Below are 22301 nucleotides of genomic sequence, written 5' to 3'. Positions count from 1 at the left end.
GAACAAGAAGTAACTTGTGCACAGGACAGCACCAAAAAGTGTTTCATGAGCAGTAGAGAAGTGTGCTGAACATTTATCCTGGCCAGACAGCTTCCTTCTCAGAACCTGGAGCATGTCAGGCTGCAGCCCCTTGCAGAGCACTCCTAAAATCCCAGTGTCAGTTCAGATTTCCATAAGCAGAGGTGGCTTGCTAAAGCCTGGGACAGGTGTGCAGGAGCTTCTCCTGTTCTCTGATCTGTCACTGCCTGTTGGATGGCATCAGACCAATCATTTCTCTGTCTCTTGCTTATTCAGCAAGTGAAATAGTTCCCTGGTTGGTTCTTGGGCACCCAAGTCCATGAGGACTTGGACATGTGTATTGCCAAAGTATTATTTTTTCCAGCAATGGCTCTTACACAGTGACACGAAATCCCATAGACACTCCACCCTCCTGTTGTGTCTCTGGCTTTGACTTACCACTGCCTTTTCTCCTTTTGTTTTTCCCTCCTTTTTTTTTTTTTTTTTTTTTTTTTTTTTTTTTTTTTTTTTTTTTTTTAATTGTTTTAAAGCGTCACTTAGCACCTGAAGTTTTTCAAGAAATATTTGGCATGACGATACAGGAGTTTGACAAGTTACCTCTCTGGAGACGCAACGACATGAAGAAAAAAGCAAAACTCTTTTAATCTCCCTTTAAACAAATCAACCACAAATGATGCATAGAATATTCTATCACACAGTCCAAACTGTTTGGAAGCAACTACTTACCCACCAAAAAGGGAAAATCAACATAGTGGCACCTCTGCAGTTGACCAAGATGAACATTTGCCCTCCTGGAATGCAGGGAGAAAATATCTGGGCTCAGAAACAGCAATGATAGTTTTCAGAGGTGTCAACCTGTAACCTGGTATTATACAAGATAGAAAACTGCTCTGTTCTTCTCCCTCAATGATATTCCCTTTACTTCTCTCCACAATATGATGGACTTAATTGCTAGAGCCAGGAAGTGCCCTTAGGATGCCTTGCAGACTAAAGTAGTTGTAACCACTCCAAGAACTGGAAGAGAATATATACATATATAAATATATATATATATATGTATGCGTGTTTGCCTGTGTGAGCACATGTATTTATATCTCTCCATCTATCTCTGTGTGTGTGTATGTGTGTATATATGTGTGTATATATGGAGAGGGACATAGGTAGGTCTGTAGTGAAGGAGAAGCCCCTTGTAACTTATCCACGTGGCCACATTAAGTCTTTCACCCACCTGTTTCTTACCTGGCACTCTTTTGACACTGTGTCTTCTTTGTGTAACACAAGCTGTGGTGGTGGGCACTCTGTTCACCTGCAGGACACATCACTTGGATTTCTGGAAAATGGACTCCTTGTAAATATTTGCTAGGATATAAGAAGTGAATTGCTGTGTGTGTGTTGTCAGTCTTCCCTCTTCCACACTTTCTGCTTGAATTAATAAGACTGGAGCTTAACCAGTCCTTTGAATAATTTAAGATCACTTAAGTAATGGGAATGATGGAGAAGAGTCAGTTTTCTTGTAATTTACTCCAGGAGGTGGGTGGATGGGGGTGGGAGTGACAGAGTGAGAAAATGCTATTTTAAGTGTGCCCTGGTTTGCACCCAGAGATTTCAGGACAAACTCCCTGCTAGTAATTACTAGTACAGCTCATCAGGCTGAAGTGGAGTTGTAGGATTTACAATGGCAGGGAGGATGGTTCTCTGCAAGCTAACATGCAAATTCATCCCTCTTAGGGAGGAATGTTTATGAATTAAAAGGTACCTTCAAGGTGCCAAGCTCTGCCAATAGAGGCTTTTTGATTAAACTGCAGTAGCTGTTGTCAATATGGCACAGTGCATGGGGCCAAGCACTCATTTTAGTTAATGTAGGTTTTCACTTGTGCTTGGAAAAGAGGGCACAGACTTTTTATTTCTTTTCTTGAAGCATCAAAGCTCCAGCCTTGGTTATTTTTATTTCCCTTTGTGCCTGACTTGGTTTTTGAAGACAGAGTAATCATGCAAGACAGTTTCTGAGCTGCATTGAACTCCTTATTGCTTTCAGTCTTCTTCCAATATGCTGCAGCTTGAAAAACTGCCTGTATATACCTTAACTGCTTCTGGGCAAGTCCTGTACAGAGGAGGACATGAGCACCAAAGTAATTGAGTGGATGCATTGTGGCTGCCAGGTCAGCTTTTTCTCTTCCTTGGTGCTTAACTGCCAATGCAAAACTGCACTAATGAGCCTCTCTCCTGATAGGAGAGGGTCATTTAGGTTCTGTGTCTGTCAAAGAATATCAAGGTTTCCTTTTTCATGCAGAAGTTTTAGGCACTGGAGACATCAGAACCTTTGTATTTTCTGTTATATGAGACATTGGTGTTAAAATCTGGAAGTCGGGAAGAGGAAATAGTCCCTGTAGTTCTGAGATTCAGTATCACTGTGTTGAGTTCTCTGTATCACCAAATGACATTTCACCATCAGCTGTGCAGGACAGCCCAAACCCTGCCTCTTCTTTGCTGGTTTAGGAAGTCCTGTTGTGGCAGATCACTGTGGTTCCTTTGAGAAATCTGAGATGGAGATTCAGGAGGGGAGAGACAGAGACCAGGGCTCAGCACCTGCCCCATGTCCCAGAGCTATGGAATGTCTCCAGCTCTGTGGGACAGGCTGGAGAATGTGCCACCAAGGATGGGGCATCATCCCCACTGAACAGCAGGCCCTGGGGACACTGTGACACACACATTTGTGAGTGAGCTCTCTGGGTGCAGCAGGGGTCAGGGTAACATGTTTCACCTCATTTTTCAGAACACATCTGAAAGGGTTTTAGAGGAGCTCTGAGAAGTAAATGGGAGTATCAGGGGCTTGGGCAGGTTGAAATGCATTTTTGAGTGACTGCTGAAACCAAATCCATACAGTGAAAGAGCAGCAGTGTTTTATACTCACAGATTTTGTGAATGCTGGGATCTCAGAAATTCGGTGTTTGGTCGCCTGCTTAACTTTGTGCGGCTTAACTTTGAGACTGACATTTGAGTTTTAATGCATTTAAAGTATTAAAATTCTCCACATTTTGTCATCCCACATCCTACAGACACTCAAACTATTAGGCATTACAGGTCTGTCAGTTCAAACTGCCTTGACCATTCCCCTTTTGGACCTGAGAGTTGCTCTCTCAAGGATGTGAGCTGCCAGTCTGCATTTTTCTGTCCCCATCTCTATGTTACTACTGAACTTCTCACAGCACATATGAACACACTACCCAGTCATTTCAGAAATGACTAAGCCAGGTTGTTTTCTTACCTCTCCCTCCTATGCAAAAGAAAAAAAAAAAAAAAAAGAAAAAGAAAAAAAAAAAGAACTCAGCCTCTTAGCCTGTGAAGAATGGCATGGTAATTTGTATCTGCCTCATCAACTGAGAATTTAAAACTGCAGCTTAAGCTTGGGAAGGAATGAAGAGAAGCCAGCTCAGATGTTGCAGATACAATTCATCTCTGACTGGATTTTTGGGCCACTGCTGGCTCCCATCTCACTGGTGTGGAGCAGTCAGTTCACAGCCCTCTACACTAGACTTACTGCTGCTTTATTCCTGACTGAGAGCATGAAGGGTTTTCTGAGCTTCAGTTTCATGCCTGCAGTTAATTCTCAACCACCTACATGTAGACACACCCAAGAGATCATCTGTCCACAAAACCCACGCTGCAGCCAGCCATGGGGAGGGAGGGTTTCTGCAGTGGGCTCTTAGTGATTGTCACTGCAATATTTTCTGTTCCTTCATCTGCTCTTCCCACCTAAGAAAAACAAAATGTAGCCCCAGGGAGAATTTTCTTTGTAAGCAATTAATCATTCTCCTGGTATCCATTGAGTAGCAGTTCTTAGTAATTCCCCTCTTTGATATTCCCTTGGGACATGTCAGGAGTTGGACTAGATGATCTTTAAAGGTCCCTTCCAACCCAAATCATTCTGTGATTCTATGAATATGCCTTAAGTACATGCTTGTGTTCTTCTATCTCCTGCAAAGCTTCTGATAAGGTCCCATCCCATCAATGCTGTCAACAGAATGTCATTACCAAGAGGACTAAAAACTGATTGCTTTTGTCTTCTTTTTCCCCTTTTCTGCTTTAGGAGTGATGTAAGAGCTAAGCCCAGTCAGAGCATTGCAGAATAACCCCACGTGTGCCTGGGATTCAGTGCACAGGGGATGATGTGCAGGTGCAGATCCTTGAGCACAGGTGCACGTGTGGCACACACCCTCCCCATCTGCAGCTCATCACACGGGGCTGTGGTGTGTTGTTCCTGTCCTGCAGTATGCTGTGAGAGGCTAGGCTGGGAGAACTCAATAGTTTGTGTGGGATGAGACATCTCTGTGGCTCCAGTAGTGTTTTTGCTTCAGTCAAGACAGCTGTCATCTCTCGTTACAAAGTCCTATAGTCCTAAGTCTGTGGGCCAGGCACTGAAGTGCTTGCTGCCCTTTCCCTGCTGCAGTTGGGAAATTCTTTCTCAGCCATGTAGTTCAGATGTCCTGCTGTTCAAGGGAGTTCAGCAGCAGCCTCCTGTAAAAGTTACTACACTGAAGTTAGACACGTTTTGAAGTGAATCCCTTCCCACAATCCCTGTGTCTCCTGGCAGGGAAATATCGATGGACACTGAAGGGTTAAGGTCTGGGAAGGAGGAGGGCTGGCACAAGCTTGATTTCTCAGGGCTTGCCAGGGTGATGCTTGGCAGGATTAGAGGAAAACACTGGCAAGAGCCTGTAGTACCTGTTTCAAGCTGTGGTGAAGTTTGGAGTTCATAGCATGTGAGCACCCACACTGAAATTAATGGTATGAAGCAGTTAGAACAAGCAACAGGAGAATTATAAAAATATGAACATCCTCTAAAAACTCCTCTGGGAATGATTTATCTTGGCTCCTCCTGACTTAGGAGGAGATGTTGGCATATTTGGACCGTAGCCTCTTAGGACAGACAAATGAAAACCACCCTTTCTCTCACTCCATGATTCATTGCTTTCCTCTGGAATGTGTTTGTGGAGGAGGATGTCCACATCCTGAATTTACCTACAGCAGTGAGGAGCACCAGTCAGTGATAATGACAATGCAATAAAACACTTGCAGGAAACAAGAATTAAACTAATCTATCCAAAATGCCACTCATCTTTCCATGCCAGAGGGATGCTTAGGGTTTGTCTCCACTGCCCCCTTCCCCATTCAGTTCTCACAGTCTGGTTTTGCCCTGTCAAACTTTGTGGCCCTGTCAACACACCCACTAGAGTCCAGCATAGCCTTCAGGGTAGATGCTTAGCAAGGGCTGGTCTTGACAATATGTGGTACATTTTACCCCATTGCTGCGAAATGAAGAGCTGGAGAGAGCTCCTGAGCACTGTGACAGTAGCACAATGCACCTTTTCCTTTAGTGTAGAAACACTCCTGTCACTGTGGACTGCAGCATGGCTCTGGCTGGGGAGTTTTGCCTTGTGATTCCTTCCACACACCTTTTTTGTGCTTAATAAAATAAGAAATGGCAACCAAAAAACTCCATCACAATTCAAAGATATACTGAGTTTTCAGTCAGACAACTCTGCTGGCAGGAGCTATGTGATGCCCACATTTGGCAGAAGTGTTACTAATTTTAATGTAAGCATCAGTGCAGGAAGTGGGAATGTAATTGGCCATTAATGTTGTTTGCCTGTATGCAAAATAAATTATTTGTTGCCCAAAGGGCTTCTAACAGGGAAAAAGATTTCTGCTAATGAGTTGCTCAGAAATGCTCATCTTTGTGAAGAGGTAATACTTCCATGTGCACTGTGGTCCTTCTTTTGAGGTGAAGAGATGCTGGAGGGCAAGCTGTGAGCTCTTCTGTCAGGATCACCACAGTTAGTCCAAGTGTAGCTCCCAGGACCTGCAGAGCTGAGGCCCACAGGACCTTGCCCTGGGCACCAGGAAATGCAGCATTTCAGCAGCAGCTATGGGAATCCCAGCAGTGCCTTACCAGGCTGAGTCTCTAGCTCCCTTAGGATGCTTTGACAGGTCCCACTGGACCTGGATTTTGTCACTGAACACCTTTGGAATGCACTTCCCCCCAGATGCAAACCCACTGGCAGCAGTGGAGCCTCTGGCTGCTGTGTGAGCCCACAGCAAGGTGTGTCACTCCCAGGGCAGCCCTGTCCAAGCACTGAGGCTTGGTCATTGTGGACAACTCTTCCTGTAAGGGGGCCTTACAGCTGGGGGCTTTTTTTTAAGCTTTGGAAACTGAAACTAATTTTTTAAAGGTATACTTTCCTTTAAATCAGTAGATTTTGGCAATAGGATTTTTTAATTATTTTATTTTTCTTTTCTCCTCCCTCCACATGTTACAAACCAGCGTTTTGGGGAGGTGTCCCTGTGTTTTCCACTCATCTGTCTCTTTTTCTGAGTCTCTAGAAGTGAATCAATGTCTTGTCTGTACAGTAAGTCTGCTTGTATGCATAATGAGAAGTTGAGCTGGGTTGCTGTTCTGTACAATTAGTGTTTCCACTGTCATACTGCAAACAGCACATATTGCACTCCTGTGCCACTGTAATCTGCATCACTGTTGTACTCAAGTCAATGAATAAAGTTTGGAGCTTTATTCTTAATTTCCGGATTCATGTTGCCTCATTTATTTTGGTTTTTCTTTTTCATTTTGCAGAGATATTACAAATTTCTTTTACAAAATAGGATGTGGTCTCAAGAAGAGAGCTCTTGGAGAGGTTGAGATATGAGTGATCAGAGCAAGACAGCTGACAATTACAGGTTAGAAAATTGGCACAAGGCTTCTTGCAGCTAAGCCACTAGAAATAGATATTCATGCAAACCACGTAGAAGTGTTAGTTTTGCTGTCCATTGTGTTTTAAAATTACCTGAGATACCAGCAAGGTCAAACACACCATGCTGTTGTGTCAGCTTCAAAGGCTAAATTGTTTCCTTTCTTGATCTTTGCCAATTCAGCTAAAATGTTAATCCCCATCTTGAAAATATTTCATATTTTAAGTTAGGTGTTGGTTTAATCATCTGAGTTTAAACCTGCCTAGCCTTGGTGTGGGTGTGGAAGGTGGGTATGATGCCACCAAAAGAAATGGGGTGTTTGTCACACCCGCCATGTGCTGAACTCCTGGGGTCCAGCAGAGCATCGTGGCAGCAGAATTAAGCACACAGCACCTCTGAGGATGCAGTGCAGAACAAACCCTGCACACAGAAAACTCCTACAGCACCAGAATCAGGGCAGGCTCTCCATCCTCTCTCCCACTCATCCCTCTGAGCCTCCCCCTCCTTGATGCTTTACACAGGTTCTCTCTCATGACAAAGGTAAAGCTTCCCCAGGGTTTCACTTCACTGTGCCTGTTGAGAGTGTTGAATGGCTGAGTCTCAGATGAGATGAGGACTCAGGTTCCTGCTTGGAGAGCAGCAGCTGGGGAATTCAATACCACTATGAAGTTGTCCCTTAGCAAAGTTCATATCTGCCCTATCTACTTCCCAGGCCATGCCTGGATTTTTGTTGCATTATGTGTGTGCTGTGACTTGCACAAGAGGAACTTCTCCCAGAACAAATCCAGCAAAACAACCTGGTGGCAGTTAAAGGATCCTTTCTTTGGATTGCATGTCTGGGCATCTCCTCTTAACCTCCCTGGGCATCTTCACTCCTTTAGGAAGTAAGGAAGGACTATGCATGAAGCACCTGCTTAAAAAACCAATAGTGTAGGGCTATGATTTGGCCTTGGAACTTCTCTTGAAGTTTCTCAAACACAGAAAAAACTCAAAACCCAAGGTCTCCCTTTTGAGTCACTCTGTCTGCTGAAAGTCCACCACTGGCAGCCAGCTCCCTCCCTGCAGCAGCAGCCACAGTGCAGTGCCAGCCCTGGGACATGTCCTGCCAGCCCAAGCTCTGGAGACCCCAAACAGCAAAGCCCTGCTGGGGATCATTGACCTGGCAGTGTTATGGAGCATTGCTCCATTACAGCCTCCCCCAGACCAGAGAATTGGGAAAATTATCCCTGACTGCACTTCTCTGTGTAGAGCAAATTCACAAGGATCCCTTCCAGTCATCAGCCCCACGGTGTGACAGTGCCAGCCTGCCTAAGCACATTTTTAATTTCTCTCCTGTTAAATACACAAGGCCACCGAGATCTAAGTCTAGGATTGCTTTGTCTTTTTTTCAATAGTTAGCCCGTTTCCCCCTGCTCCCCTCCTCCCCACAAGTAATGTGAAGTTTATGACCCCTGAGTAATGACTGTGGAATGCTCTGCATCCTACAGCCATCTCGAGGCATCTGGCAATGAGAATCTTCACAGCATGTAAAAAATACACAGATAATACCATTGTAAATAACTCAGATCAAAACAAGTCAAATGTCAATGCTAATTTGCTGTCAAGTATAGCCCAAGACCACTTCCTCCTGCAAGAAGAGAGACTCAGTTCCCAAGTGTGTCTTGCTCCCCAGCAAAAGAAGCTTATTCTCCACCAAAAGTCTCTCCAAACTCTGAATTAACAAGAGTGGAGTTTCTTCCCTTTGCTGTTTTATTTTTTCTTTAGCTTTTGTGCCTGTCTGCTTCGGAGTCCAAGGCTGGGAAATGAAACTTCAGTTTTGCCTGACATTTTTCTATTGTAAAAAAAGGACTCTTGGGAGAGATATTTACTGTTTTCTATGGCTCAGTCAGAGGGCAAGAGAGAAAAGTTGTTCCAGGAGTCCCCATTACAAAGCATTTTTTCACATAGGCTCACTTTAATTTTTTAAAGGCTGGGAGATTAAAGAGCCGGCAGCCCTGGAACAGGAAGTTTGCTGTCCATCCAAGGGTCAGGTGGGTCCCAGACAGCCACTGCTTCCAGCTCTTTTATATACACACTGCAGATTAAAATGGACATCCCAGGCTGGATGTAGCCATGGCAGTGATGGGGGCCCAAGGGTTTGGGGGGAGAGGAAGAGAGGGGAGGCAGGAAAACAGCAGAGCACAGCCTCTCCTCAGGCTGGGATTTCATAAGACAAAGCACTGGGTGGCTGTTCAGCCAGCTTAAGGTATTCCCACGCCCCCACAGCTTTTTCCTGCCATCAGATATGTCAGCATGACTGCTTGTGGGGTCACTCTCAGTGACATTCAGAAACTGATCCTGCTTAAAAAAACATTTTTTACTTTTTATTTCATTGCCCAGGGTTTTTTGGGTTTTTTTTTTTTGTTTTTGTTTTTCTTTTTTTAATCTTTTTAAACTGAATCAGTTCCCTGCTTTGAGTTAACCTCCCAGAATAATTGTGCTGGGCACGAAAAATGGGGTGGGCATAAGTGAAGAGTGGTGTCTGAAGAAAAAGCAGAGCACAGTAAACTGCCAGTGATACTGCACTCTGTGTGTCATGAAATCTGTCTCAAGTCCATGGCAGAGTGGGAAGCTGGTGGCATTCCCTTTGTCCCTTCTATTCCAGCAGTACCACCACACCCTCTGTGACTGCCAGTTTAGAAGGGTAGATTTGTCTTCAAGAGCTTTGAGGGTGACACTGCTGGAGTCAGGTATTTGTGCAAAGTCATGAGTGTTTCAGCTGTTGCCCCAGGATGAAGGAGGGAAGGAAGGGGTGGATTAAATCCCACCTTCTGAGGAGGTGGCTGTTCTGCTGGCAGGGGAAGCCACGGGCAGACCCTGAGAGCTTCATGGTCTGTGCCAGGTTGGTGTTTGGGGCAGAGGCTGGGATAGAGCTTTCTATTAAAATGTCTTTGCTAAAACTGTGGCAGAACTCTTTGGACACAGGTCAGGAGAAGATGATCTCTACAGAGCTGAGTTCCTCTTAGTGAAACTCCCAGCTTTTAAAGTTGGCAGCAGTAAGGGGCTGGATGTAAATTAATAGTGCATCCCTGGGCAGCCAGTGAGGAAGCATCAAAAGGTGAGCCAGGTCTGGCAGGAACAGATTGACAGATTTGGAGGCTGATCTTGCTTTTTGGGGTGTCCACACTTGGGAGTCATCTATTCCCCATAATTAGGGCTGTCCCAGCCCCCACACCTCCAGGCCAGTGGAGGGAAGAGTCAATGGCAGAACCAACCCTCTCTGCAGGAATAGCCCAGCAAGGCTGCCAGAGGAAAGCAGGGCTCCCCTTGGCTGCCTCTCCTGGCTTTAGGCTAGATACTGCAGGGGAGACAAAATGCAGCTGATTCCATTCTAGGAATTCATTGACACAGGCTCTGAGGCTTCATGTGAACCAAAGTGTTTGCTGTGAAACAGGAGACAAGGTAATAATTGAATCAGGGCTCAAGATGAATGAACTGCTGCTGAGAAATGCCTGCTTTACAGCCTTGATATACTCAGGGTGTTCATTGACTGCCAGGAGCAAATTCTGTGGTATCTCAGTTAGCTCTTACCCTAATTACCACAGAGGAGTTGCTAGATGAATGAGGACTGCAATATAAAGGATTTTAGTAAGATTTATTGATGAGACTACATGAATAATTCCCTTTGCACTGATGCATTTAAGACCACAGATATTGTGGGAGGATGAAAGCCAGTGTTTGATATTTTGAGTGATTTTAAAGTGTGTGTTTTATTTTTGTGTTTCAGCTATTGCTGTTCCCTCTAACTGCTCCCTTTCAAAAATAAAAATAAAAAAAACCCTCCTGCCACCTAGGTTTGTGAAACAATAGTAGGTAATTGAAAATAAGCTTCTTCTGAGGCCAGTAAATATTGGATCATATAAATTATTCTGTGATAATTGGTCTGCCATGGGGCTCAGGCATAACACTTCAATGCTCTGATGTTGCTCTGACCTCTTGGCACTCAAGGTTTGGGTTTTCCATAATTAACTAATTGTTCAGCTTCCTGAAAATGACGTTTGTGCTCTTTCTCCCTTGGGAGCAATCCCAACAGAGGACCCTTTGGAGAATTTTCCTGGGCCTGGCCAGTTTGAGTGAAAATGGAGGTACCACCAGGGCAGGCAGATCACCTGGGGGGTAAAGCTGGCTGAAAAATTGACTCTGTGAAGAAAATCACATCAAAAAGAAAAATTTAATGGCATCAGCAAGGCTGTCAGCCTCGACATGCAGCCAGCCCACTGCCCATGCTGCACAAGGGAAGGGAGCAGGGAAGGCATTACCACTCTGGCAGGTTCACCAAAGCAGAATTGACCCCCCTGCAGATCCCAGGATTTGACTTCTCCTCATGGGGACACCCAGGAAAGTTCACCCCTAAATTAACTAAACTTAAATAAGCCAAATTTACTAATCATCACCCCAAATGTCTTTAATTAGACCAGCTGTGGAATGGAGTAAACCAAAACAAATTTAAGACACTAGAAGTCTTAGCTTAGTAGGATGTTCTGCAGATCTCCTGTGAGATACTAAAGCTGCTGTGGCTCACCAGTTCACCAGCCCTCCTCTGCTGTGTCACCTCCTACAGCTGCAGCACTGATGCTCTGAAGACGTGAACACTGTGTGCAAACACTTGCAGGTCACTTCAAGAAATGTTCCTTGGTGGTGCTGTGGCTTTGTGCTGAAAACTGAGTGCCACAACAGTAACAGGATTTGGTGGGTGAGGAGCAAGGTGGGGACAGGACAGGCAAGATCTCTTGAAATAGCTTCAGTTCTGAGCATTGCCTATCAGCAGAAACCTCTTTCTGTAGCAGGAACTCACAAGTCCTCTTCTATATCTGTGGGGAGACCAGAAATGTGCATCCAGGCTGGACCATGTGCTCCCTGGGGATGGGCAGGTGATGGACTGGGTGTGCAGGGGCTGGGGCACTGCAGGACACTCTTCCCTCCTGCCCCCTGTGCTGAGGTGATGCACACCCCACTGCCAGTGCAGTGTGCCAGCCCCATGGCCCATGGTCCTGGGCGACTCTCCCAGTGCTCCTCTCCTCCAAAAAAACCCATTTCTGGGCACCTGGCCTGCAGTGTGAAACAGCCTTTGTGTGATATTTTGTCAGCTACAAATAATTGAAAAGGGCCTACATAAAGTCCTAATTGTGTCACAGAACAGGCTCTTCAGTCATCCATCTTTCTATTAAACTTGTGAATTTCAGCTACTCAGCCCTGTTGGAGTTATTTTCCCCTTCCCCTCCTTCCTCTTTTAAGCTTCTATTTATATTCTCTCAGTTGTCTCTGCCAGAAGATCTCATGTGGATACATTAGGCCTTTTCAAAAGGAAAGTTGGATTGCAGCGATTTTTCTCCCCGTAGGACACAACAGCTTCATCATTCATAACAGAGCAATACACTATAACTTCATTATAGATGGCATGAAGCTGGCCTATTTAAACAGAATACTTAATGATGGCTGGGAAGGCAGGAGAAATTCAGCTCCACAGCTCTATGTGTGAAAAGAGAAACTACATTTTTTGGTATTTACCAAGGCAGATTTCTTGATTCCGGATTAAATCTATTTTCAAAGGAACAAAGGGGGGAAAAAAAAGTGGAAGGCTCAGCTGACATGGGTGAAACTCATTTATTACCTGGTAGTTAATTCCACTTTGGCAGGTAGTTCAGCACACCCTAACATCTAATGTTTATAGCAGGAAAGGAAACTTGGACTCCTCCATAGTGCTCATCATCCACTGAAACAAATGCATTTTATTAGTGCTGTTTGACCACAGGTTCTCATTCTTTCCCCTTGCCCACCTCAGCAGTGATGACCACAGAACTGAGCAGAACTGGTAAAGGCCTAAAGAAAAGCTGCAGACTGAAAAATACTCTTTTTGGGCAAGTGCCAGAATAAATATCCTTCTGCAAGCTCACAGCTGACACCAGACCACAGTTTGCAGTGATGATGGGGGAGGCTTAAAAAATCCCAGCGAAAATGTAGCAAGACATAAAAATTAATGTTTTCCTACATTTTTATAAAATTAGTTTTTCTTCACACCCAGGTAAGCTTTCCTGGTGCTGAAAGGTGCCAAGAGTTCACCTCTGTTCAGGGAAGTTCCCATCTGCAGCTTGAGGGTCCACACAGATTTTCTTCTTCTAACTTTTTTGAGAGATTTTGCTCAATGCTGGTTTACTGGTAAAATCTGTAAGAGTGGATGAAGTCTCTAACTCAGCTGAAAGCCATGATTTCCTATCCTATCCCCTCAAAAATAGAACCATGTTGTCATGAATGAGAGTTTTGGTCACTTAAAGAATCATCAGCAAAAGTATCAGCAAAAGCAGGTTTAATGTGGAAGAGAAAAGGTTCACTAGCAAAGTTTACTCTAGTAGTTCCCAGGTGATTAAAGCACACAGAGAAAAAGCAAAGTAAAATCTAAAATCAATTAATCTAAAACCAAAATCCATTCCAAAATTATCCATGTAGAGCTTAGGAGGAGGGGTTGGGGAAAGTGTAAGGATAGGAAAGGGTAAGGATGAAAAGGAATAAGGGGAGCCCTCCCTTTGAGCCACAAGGTTCACAGTGCACCCCCTTGCCAAACTGAGCCCCAGAATTCACCAATGGTTTAGGCTTAAAGGTTTAACAGCATTTAAATGTGAAAGCACTTAATCAATAGCTCAAGTCAATTTAACAAAGCATTCATATAGAATTGACTATAAGCATGACAGCACCTCACAGGCCTAGCTTACTTAAAAATCTAAAGTACTTAAGAGTCTAGGAGAGCAACGTTCCCAGCACACTTGGTGTGGCATATTCACACTTACAGACACAGATCTAAAGGAGTCTGTGCAAAGTGCATCCCTGTGAAAAATTCCCCTTGAATTCAGGGAAGCACTCACGTTGGCTGCCTCTGCAGCTTCTGAGCAGGTGAGAGGCTGAGCCTCGAGGATTTGGGGAATCAGCCCCCAAATCAGGGTTTGTTGGTGTCTGGTGCTGTCCTCCAAGAACCAAATGTGGGAGTTTGAGGCTGTGAGAGCCCCACTGAAGGGAGGTGCTGGGGCAGCTACTGTGCTCCAGGAGAGCTCAAAGGGCCTCCCTTTGCTCTGCTGTGTGCAGGGTCACAAGAGAATTGGCTTTCATGCAATATTCCATCCTGGCTGCAATTCAGGCCAGTGGCTTTCTATGAAAGTTCAATTACAAAAAAGCTGTTCCACTTGGGCTGTTATTCAGGCAAGAAAAATCAGTTTCCAAGGCTGTTTGTAAAAAGCAGGAGCTCTTAGACAGCACTGATTCCTGGGAGCAGACAGCATTTCTGATAAGCTGGAGAGGAGCTCAGCCCAGCTGCTCCTCAAGGGCAAGACCTAAGGAACATTTCTGAGATCATAGGCCAGGGGTTCATGGGGGATGATGCACGACAAAGGGCTTAGTACGCACCAGAACTTTTATCAGAAACTCTTGGGAAGCTGATGGCCATGTCCTGTGGAGTGCTACAAGCTGCAATACAGTGCACTGATAACAGGGGGGTCTGCTGGTGTGAGCATCCCCAGGTGGAGTCTGCAGAGAAGGGGAACAAAGAATGCTTTGGACTCCTTTTACTGATATTGAACACTGTCAAAGGAAAGATGAGAGGCTTTTCTAGAGTGGGTAGAGGGTCTGGGGTAATAAAAAAAATACAAGGAGGAAATAGCTTCAGGAGGAACAAATGCTGTAGCTGTTGAGCACACTGTCTGGTCAGCATGGTTCATACTTTGGCCACAAGAAGGTATTCTATCTGTCAAGGGAAAGAAAACAATTCAAGCTATTAGGACTCCCTGTAATTTGGCTTACAAGCAGTTTGGACTTAACAACTGAAAAGGAAATGTCAAAGAATGGGAAGCCAAGAGAAGCTCATCAAAAAGACATCTGGTCCTGCTGTCCTTAATGGGAATTCCCCCCTCCCTCCAGCCCCCTCTTCCCAGCCATGCTCTTTTGAAACAGTTAATGTCTGAGAGAATCCAAAACATTGCTGGAATGTATCAGTGATGAAGCTTTTGTATAGCTGAGCAGCTAAACAGCTCTGGTTTTGTTTGTGTTAGGGTTGATTGTCTTGCCTTTCATTGGTGACAGTCAGAAATGGCTGGACAGAACTCAGTGGAGCAACAGTGGTCTAAGGCCAGCTTCAGATGGGGGAGAATTTGGTCACCTCTTTTATGGCTGGAGTCATGAAATGCCTCACAGGGAAGCAAAAAGACCTCAAAAGAGGCACCCATACTTGCAATTCATCCAAGGTGAAGGATTCATGCTCCCCAACAGAGAATTTAAGCGAGCAGCTTTGCTTGGCACAACCATGCTGTCCTAGTGACCCATCTGCCTCTCTGTTTCTTCTGGCCCTTTTTTCACTGGCTGAGCCCTGGCAGGCTGCCAGTGCCTTCCTGGAACCAAAGAACCAGTCTGGTCTGTGGTAAGGCACCCTTTGGGGTTACTTCTGGGGAAAGATTGCTGCTCATGCTCCTGGCTGGGTAGCCCAGGATCTTTAACATGTGGCACTCAGCCACATGGCAGTGCCACTTATCACAGCCCCTCACAGAAAATCATGTTCCCAGGGCCTGGGTGGCTCAGACTTTCAGCAGGGGATGCAGAGTGTTTGATCACATGAATCAGGACAGCTGGCACAGTCCAGCTGTTTAGACTCCCTTAGGGAATAAGCAGAGAACTCCACTCAAACTCCCAAAACCAACTACTCCCTTCATCCCTTAAATCAGAAAGCCTGGAAAACCAGCAGGATTCAGCAGATCAGGGTTCAAAGACATTGATGGAAGCTCCATAAACATCCTGAACTCCTGCCAGTACTCCCACCTAAAAGGAAGAGTGGGGGGACTTTTAAAGAGACAGCTGAGCTGTGACTGATGATTGCTCTTGTCTAGTCCCAGCTGTGTGTTCCCAGCTGCTCAGGGGTCTCCTCCTTCCATCCAGCTGCAGGTGCTTGCCATTTACCTGGTACTGTCCCAATCCTGCCTGGCTCTGCTGCAACCCAACTCATCCTCCCCAGGTGGGACAAGAATATGCCAGTTTGGTTTTCTGTCATTTCAGCATGGAAATTGGTCCAATAACTGTGAAAATGACACTAGGAAGAGAGAGACAATTTGGCCAGAAGCAGAGGGAGGACAGAGACTTCTCCCTGTCAGAGACAGCAGTGTTGTATTGCTGGCTCAGCTGTCTGTAGGTCCACAGGCTTTGCTGCTGTTCAGAGATATCCACAAATGGACAAAATTAATTCTCCCACCTCAGATTATCAGCAGCATTACAGCCCAGTATTGCAGGGACTCCAAAGAGAAGAATGCTTTGGCTTCCTAATTTCTTGGCATTTTGTCAGCTTTAATCTCAGCTCAGGTCTGCCACAAAAACCACCTCTGCTCAAATCTCTCTGAAAAGGTTTTATGTCTGCTTGACCACAACTGTCCACTACTACACCCTTAACTAAATAGATATCCAAAGTGATATTTGGAAGGAAAGAGGACACAAGTCCTCAGGACACCACTGATCTGAGATCTTCCTGCTAACCTCAGTCTGCCAAGCCATCTTATTCCTCCATCTGTCCTCCAGATCCCTGTAGAACTGGAGTATTTGACACAACTTCCCATCTTTCAGGAGTTTAACAAAACCAAGTTAACCCTACCTCTGACTGAACTTGGTCTTGTTGAGTAAACTCCTGAACTAGGTTTTTACAGCATTGATAAGTGTGTGGGGAAGAGAGAAAGAAAAGCCTCATGAAACAACATACACACTTCAAGTGTGGAGGAAATTCCTACCTTTTGTTTTGCCAGATGGAATATGTTCCTTGAAGAAAGGAAGAAGTCTGACCACTGCTGCAACTGGAATGAGCAATGTCTGGGAGAAGATACCCAGAGAGGAGCTCTGCACTGTCAGGGTCAGGTGTGGTTCTTCCTGACAGTTCCATCAAGCACAACTCCCCTGAAGTCATTGGGGGCACCTGCACACAGGTTCTCATGGCAGGGCTCCCTCTGGCTTTCACCACACTTTGAGTCATGCTTAAACCAGGGAAAAAGCAAAATGAATGCACGCAAAGAGAAGAAAGTCATAGCAAAGATTTAGACAAATATGGACATTAAAGACTTTGCTGATGCAAAAGATAGGTGTAACAATCAATAATAATAATCAACAATATTAATGAAACTATGTACCCCTGCTTAGTCTACTTATGGAATAAAGAAAAGTGTTTATCATGGCAAGTGAAGAAAAGAGGATCAGCATCATGCTACTACACAAGGTATTTAGCAAATAATTGTAATTGTTCACAGAGTTAATTTAGGTTTCTAAATTTATTCTTCATTCCTGCTCTGTTTCACAGGAAGCAAAAGAGCTTGAAGGCAATAAGTCCAGAGAAGCAGAATGGCATCAGCTGAAAGCCACAGCATGGTACAGGAAAACTTTAGCTAAAAGTGCCAGTTTCATTAGCAGCCAGACTGCCTATCAATACAGCATGAATATGCAGGGGAAAAGGGATTAAAACATGTCATCTATAGTATGAACTCTGCACTGAAGGACAGGATGTCAGCTACATAAAAAAGGAATTAAAACAAGATGAGCTTGGCCCTCCAGGCTTTTCACACTTGAGTCATCATTAATGATAATAATCATCATCATTAATAAGCATCACTAATAATAAGAAGAAAAAAGGCAAGGAATACATGGGTACAGGTAGATGCCTGTTATTTTATTGGCTTCAAGAACCTCCACCAGCAAAACCAGTTTGCAAGTGTTTGCTCTACTTGAGCACAGTGGTAAAACATCAAGATTTCAGCACCAACAGTGGGAACATTAATTCCCCATTCTAAGCAGAGTCTGAGTATTTTCCAATTTTATTAAGCTCCAGAACACAACAGCCTATTTGAAAAAGAACACCCCAAAGTATTTTAGGTACTTCCTACTGCAGGAGGAAGGGGGCAAACAGGAAGAACTTGTATTCCTCTGGCATTACTATTTGTCTCATTGTCACTTGTCCAGCAATTGCCATGGGCCTAACCAGCAGTCCTGGAATTCCAGAGCATCCTTATCATGGGAGGGGAAGGAAGGTAAAGGCTCTGGGTCCTCAAGACAGGAATCACAGGTATCTGATGTTTTGATCTTTCAAATCATCTTTAATTAGTTTGTGTAACTGGTATTATCCTTAATTAGCCTTGCTTAGTTCAGAATGCCTGCTCACCTGCTTCAAGATAGAGGCACACCTCAAAGGTTTGCAAGACCAAGACCAACCCTGCTAGATTTTGAAACCTATAGCCAAGAAGCAGCTAGGAAGAGCTCAAAGAGAAGTATTCCTTCATGGCAAGCATATTTATTTATTTTTCTCCAGTTATTGCTATCTGCTTGCTGGATTTGATGGTTCAGGCACTTGGCTTGCCTGTCTCTGTGTGTGGTGGGTATGCACTGGCAAGAGGTGAGAGATGCTCCAGCCTCATCTTCCTAGGGTGGCAATAACTCTTTATCCAACCTTGTTCCTGTATGGAGAGTTCCCATGTGGCACAGGTCACCTTCTGGTCCCACAGAGATCCTCTGAGAGGTGTCACCCCTGCCAAGCACTGCCTGGGAGGGTGGGGACAGGAGGGGCACACAGGGACCCAAGGAGTGTCAGGACAGTGCTCTTCCATCCAGCCTGGCTGCTTGCTTTCCATGTGAGCCAAGAGAACCTCTTATGGCTATTTTCAGAAAATGTAAGGAGGGCCATATGATGGAGGCTTGGGGTTTTTTCTACACAAACAGCAGTGACATTTTCCAGGCTACCTTGGACCATGGATGTCAATGGCTTATGGGCTGGCAGGTCCAAAACCTGGGAAATACAGGTGAGCCTTCTGTTGACTTTATCTAACAGGTTCCAAGAAGAGCAGTTCATTTTCTAGGTAATGGTTGAGTACTTTTCCACAGGAACGGTGGAGCTGCACACCCAGGTCAGGCACTCAGCCTCACCTCTTGCTATAAATGCCCTGTAATAGGCAGCTACAGCGCCCTTATCCCCACACCAGTGTCTGTTTTGAAGAGAAAATTCCCCCTATAACCCTCATAGACTTTGCCGTTTTTTTTACTCTCAATGTTTTTATTATTGATACACACATTAAATTCCTTCAGTGTCTCCAGAACTTTAGCCTGAGGACAGATTGTCACCTGTGCCTCGTATTGAGGTCAGACTGGATGCCCACTTCTTCACGTGCTACTATTTGTGCACTTCGGACATGAGACTGGCTCAGTCCAGGAGCCGGGTCCTATAGGGAAGCTTTAATGAAATCACTGGAAAGCAGATTGCAAATTCAGTGGCTCCGGGATACAGCTACCCCGGGGTGGAGGGAGAACCCAACTTTGCAGCCTTTCCAGAGCCGGGAGGAGGCGGGTCTCTGGCAGCACCGGGGCCACACTCGGGATAACCAGGGCTTTTTTCCGAACGTGGCAGAGCCAGGCTCACCATCCCAAACACGGGGCACCCCCGAGCATCCCCCGGAGCCGCTCCCCGCTCGCTCAGCGCCGCTGCCCTCCTGCCCGGGATTCCCCGAGGGATCAGCAGGCAGGGAGGGTCGCTCGGGCGCTGGCAGCCCCAGGCAGGGCAGGGCAGGGCAGGGCAGTCCCGCGGCGGCCGGGCCGATCCCGGCAGCGCGCTCGGGGCGGGGCGGTGCGGGCGGGGCGCTGCCGGACCGAGCGGAGCCGAGCCCGCTGCGGGCAGCGCCGCTCCCGGAGCCCCGCGCTGCCTGCGCCGTGCCCGCCGGCGCCATGGAGAAGTACAAAGGTGAGGGAGCGGGGCGACACGCGTGGCCGTGTCCCGGGCCAGCCTGGCTGCGGACCGCCGGGGGGAATGGGGACCCGCGGGGCGGCCGTCTGGGGGTGACGGTCTTTGGGGGGTGATGGTTTTTGGGGGTGACAGACCCGCTGGCACGGCGATTTTTGGGGGGTGACGGTTTTTGGAGGGTGACAGACCCGCTGGCACGGCGATTTTTGGGGGGTGACGGTTTTTGGAGGGTGACAGACCCGCTGTCTCCCCTCGTGGGAAAGCGGCGGTGGGATGCGGGGGCAGCTCCCGAGGCGATGGTCCCGAGAGTGGGAGAGGGATCAGCGGCGGGGAAGGGGGTCCCTGCGAGCCCAGTTCCTGCGAACGGGAGGTTGGGGCTGTCCCGCGAGTGGGAGCGGGCGGGGAGGGCGGGGGTCCCGCTGCTGCCGCGGAGGAGAAGGCGGGCGGATAATGGGGACGGGAACTGGCTCCCGGGAGGTGATCCCCGCGAGTGGGGACGGGAACTGGCTCCAGGGAGGTGATCCCCGCGAGTGGGGCCAGGGATCGGGGTCCCCGCGAGTGGGGCCGGGGTCAGCCCGGGGATGGAGGGGAAGCGGTTTCCGCGAGTGGGGCCGGGTGTGGGGAGCATGGGGAACGTCCCACCCGGGGATGTGGGACAGAGGGCAGGTCCCACCCGGGGATGTGAAGTCCCTGCGTACCTGCCCCGGACAGGAAGGGAAGGAGAAGGAGGGATATCTGGGAAAATTTCACGTTTTACCCGACCCAGAGATCGGGACCGTTTTTTGGCATTTCAAAGCAGCGTCTTGTTGGGTTTTGTGCAGCCGCTCAGTTGTCCGACACTGATTTCTCCGTGTTCCGTCCCGAGCCGCCCATCTGCGTGGGCTCCCCACCCTCCCCGGCTGGACAGGCACGGCGCTGAGCGTCCTGTTTTCTAAACGCAAATGTTCTGGTGGTTAGGAGAGGCTCGGTGAGCAGCTCCCAGCTTTCTCCCTGGCAGGTCTCATCCGGGCTGGCTGTCACCCACAGCCCATTTATTTCCCCCCGATCAATGGCTCTGGCGCTTCCTGTGCGATGCTGCTCGGTCACGGACACCGAGACCGGCACATCTCGGCTCCGCGCTGCTCTGGGCGCTCCTGGACGCTTCTCAAACATGATTTCTCCTCGCCAGCTGAAGGGGAGGAGGTGGGATGAGGTGCCCGAGCACGGAGCACTCGGGTGTGTGCGGCTGCTCTGTGATTTCTGCTGCTGCTGGTGTGTGAAAACCTCCCCTGGAGGAGGCGGATCCATCACTCGTGTAGCACGGAGTAACTCCGCTAAATTTTACCTGTTGAGAGGAAATGGGACTCTCCTTGTAACTGCTGTCCTCCTCGTGGAACTCGGGCATCTGAGTGGGAACTTGGTGCTAAACAAATGTATTTCTGTCAGACCCTTTTGTACTTATTACTGTCAAACCAGAAAGGTTTGCTTAGACCTCAGTAGATGCATTTGAGCTAATAGCTCGTTTCCCAATCCTGCTTTGATGGGGGCTTAAAATGTTGAGGTATCATATTGTGTGAAGTTAACTTTTGCCAGGACTGTGTGATTTTTTCACTGTGCAATACTTTAGCATTCTGACAGGGCTGGCACTGTGCTGCTTGTTGCATTTTGATCCTTTTCCTCCTTACAACTGGTGCTTTACAGGCCTGATAAGCACAATAATAGCACACTGCAAAAACGATCTTAAGGATTATATTACAAGTCAAATATTGTGTAGTTGGTTAGTTGTTTTTTTCCCCATCCTGGCAGGGTCTGCACGATTCCATTCAGTTCCAGTAGCAAAGCAGTAGATTCATTAAGATTCAGCTGTGTTTTGTATATTGTCTTTTTAAATATGCAGAGTGCTCCCTGGGAGCAGGAAGATGTTCTGCACATGTGTGATGAATAAATAGCGAGCAGGACTGATGGCAGAGCCCTGGCAGTGCTTTTTTGCGTTGGTGCTGGGTGTGGGAGCAGGGCTGGTGTTGAGGCACAGCTGGGTCAGTGTGTGGGAGGTGTCCCCAGGGTGGGGGTGACAGGACTCACCTGGAGCTGGGGAGGTGTGGGGGAAGGGCTGGGCTGGAGGAGAGCATGTGGGAGTTGGGAGCCCTGAGGAGCAGGTGGAGAGGGTGTAAAATTGTCTTGTTATTAATAAGCACGGGGGATATGTGCCTGTTCTGGTGGGGATAACTTGATGCCTTGCTAAGGGACGTCTTTATCCTTCCCAAGCAGAGTGCTTGTGCAGGGATATTCTGTAATGATAGAGGTGGATGGACTCAAAGAGGGCTCTTGAGCAATGAATTGGTGTTCTGGGAAAATGAATTTGACTACAAGATCTATCCTACTACTTATGAAATTAAGTTTGTAAGCATCAGCAAACAGCAGCATCTTTCGTTTAAGCAGGGGCAGGGATGTGCAATAACCCAGACTGAGGTGGCACATGCAAGTGTCTCTTTCCATGGCAGGTGAAGCAGTCACAGGAATCCGGTTGGGTGGAGCTGCAGAGCCGGGTGGGAGGGGAGGCTGGGGCTGGCAGGGTGGCACCGATGGAGTGGGAAGAGCTCGGGCTGTTGGACTTGCATGGTGGGAAGTGAAGCAGAGATTGTGAAACTCTCCTGGGAATCGGTTTCCTTTCCCAGCCACTACAAATGAGGCTGCAGCTGCACAGGAGGACACTGCCTCTTGACTCCTCTTAGGCTATTGAAGCTCTGAAGGATAATCTTGAAGTGCATGAGGGTTGGGGTTTTTTTTTCTGCCA

The 22301-nt window shown here is 46.9% G+C and overlaps 2 protein-coding genes across 5 annotated transcripts in view; both read left to right on the top strand.

Annotated features, from left to right (window-relative positions):
• ABLIM1 (actin binding LIM protein 1) overlaps window positions 1–6593 on the top strand; it is a 189317-nt gene extending 182724 nt beyond the window's left edge. For both annotated transcript variants that reach the window (XM_056494501.1, XM_056494502.1), the window contains one exon: window positions 549–6593. In XM_056494501.1, coding sequence (XP_056350476.1) covers window positions 549–662 — 114 coding nt within the window. In that variant the 3' untranslated portion in view covers window positions 663–6593. The remainder of the gene's footprint in view (window positions 1–548) is intronic.
• A 12826-nt stretch (window positions 6594–19419) lies between these two features.
• The window catches only part of AFAP1L2 (actin filament associated protein 1 like 2), a 65024-nt gene continuing 62142 nt past the window's right edge, over window positions 19420–22301 (top strand). For 2 of the 3 annotated variants that reach the window (XM_056494472.1, XM_056494471.1), the window contains exon 1: window positions 19420–19528. In XM_056494472.1, the coding sequence (XP_056350447.1) occupies window positions 19513–19528 (16 nt within the window). In that variant the 5' untranslated portion in view covers window positions 19420–19512. The remainder of the gene's footprint in view (window positions 19529–22301) is intronic. The other variant, XM_056494473.1, reaches the window with a different exon arrangement.

Source organism: Oenanthe melanoleuca, chromosome 6 (genome assembly GCF_029582105.1).
Source record: "Oenanthe melanoleuca isolate GR-GAL-2019-014 chromosome 6, OMel1.0, whole genome shotgun sequence".
Lineage (NCBI taxonomy): Eukaryota > Metazoa > Chordata > Aves > Passeriformes > Muscicapidae > Oenanthe > Oenanthe melanoleuca.
This window is presented reverse-complemented; position numbering and strand designations above follow the sequence as displayed.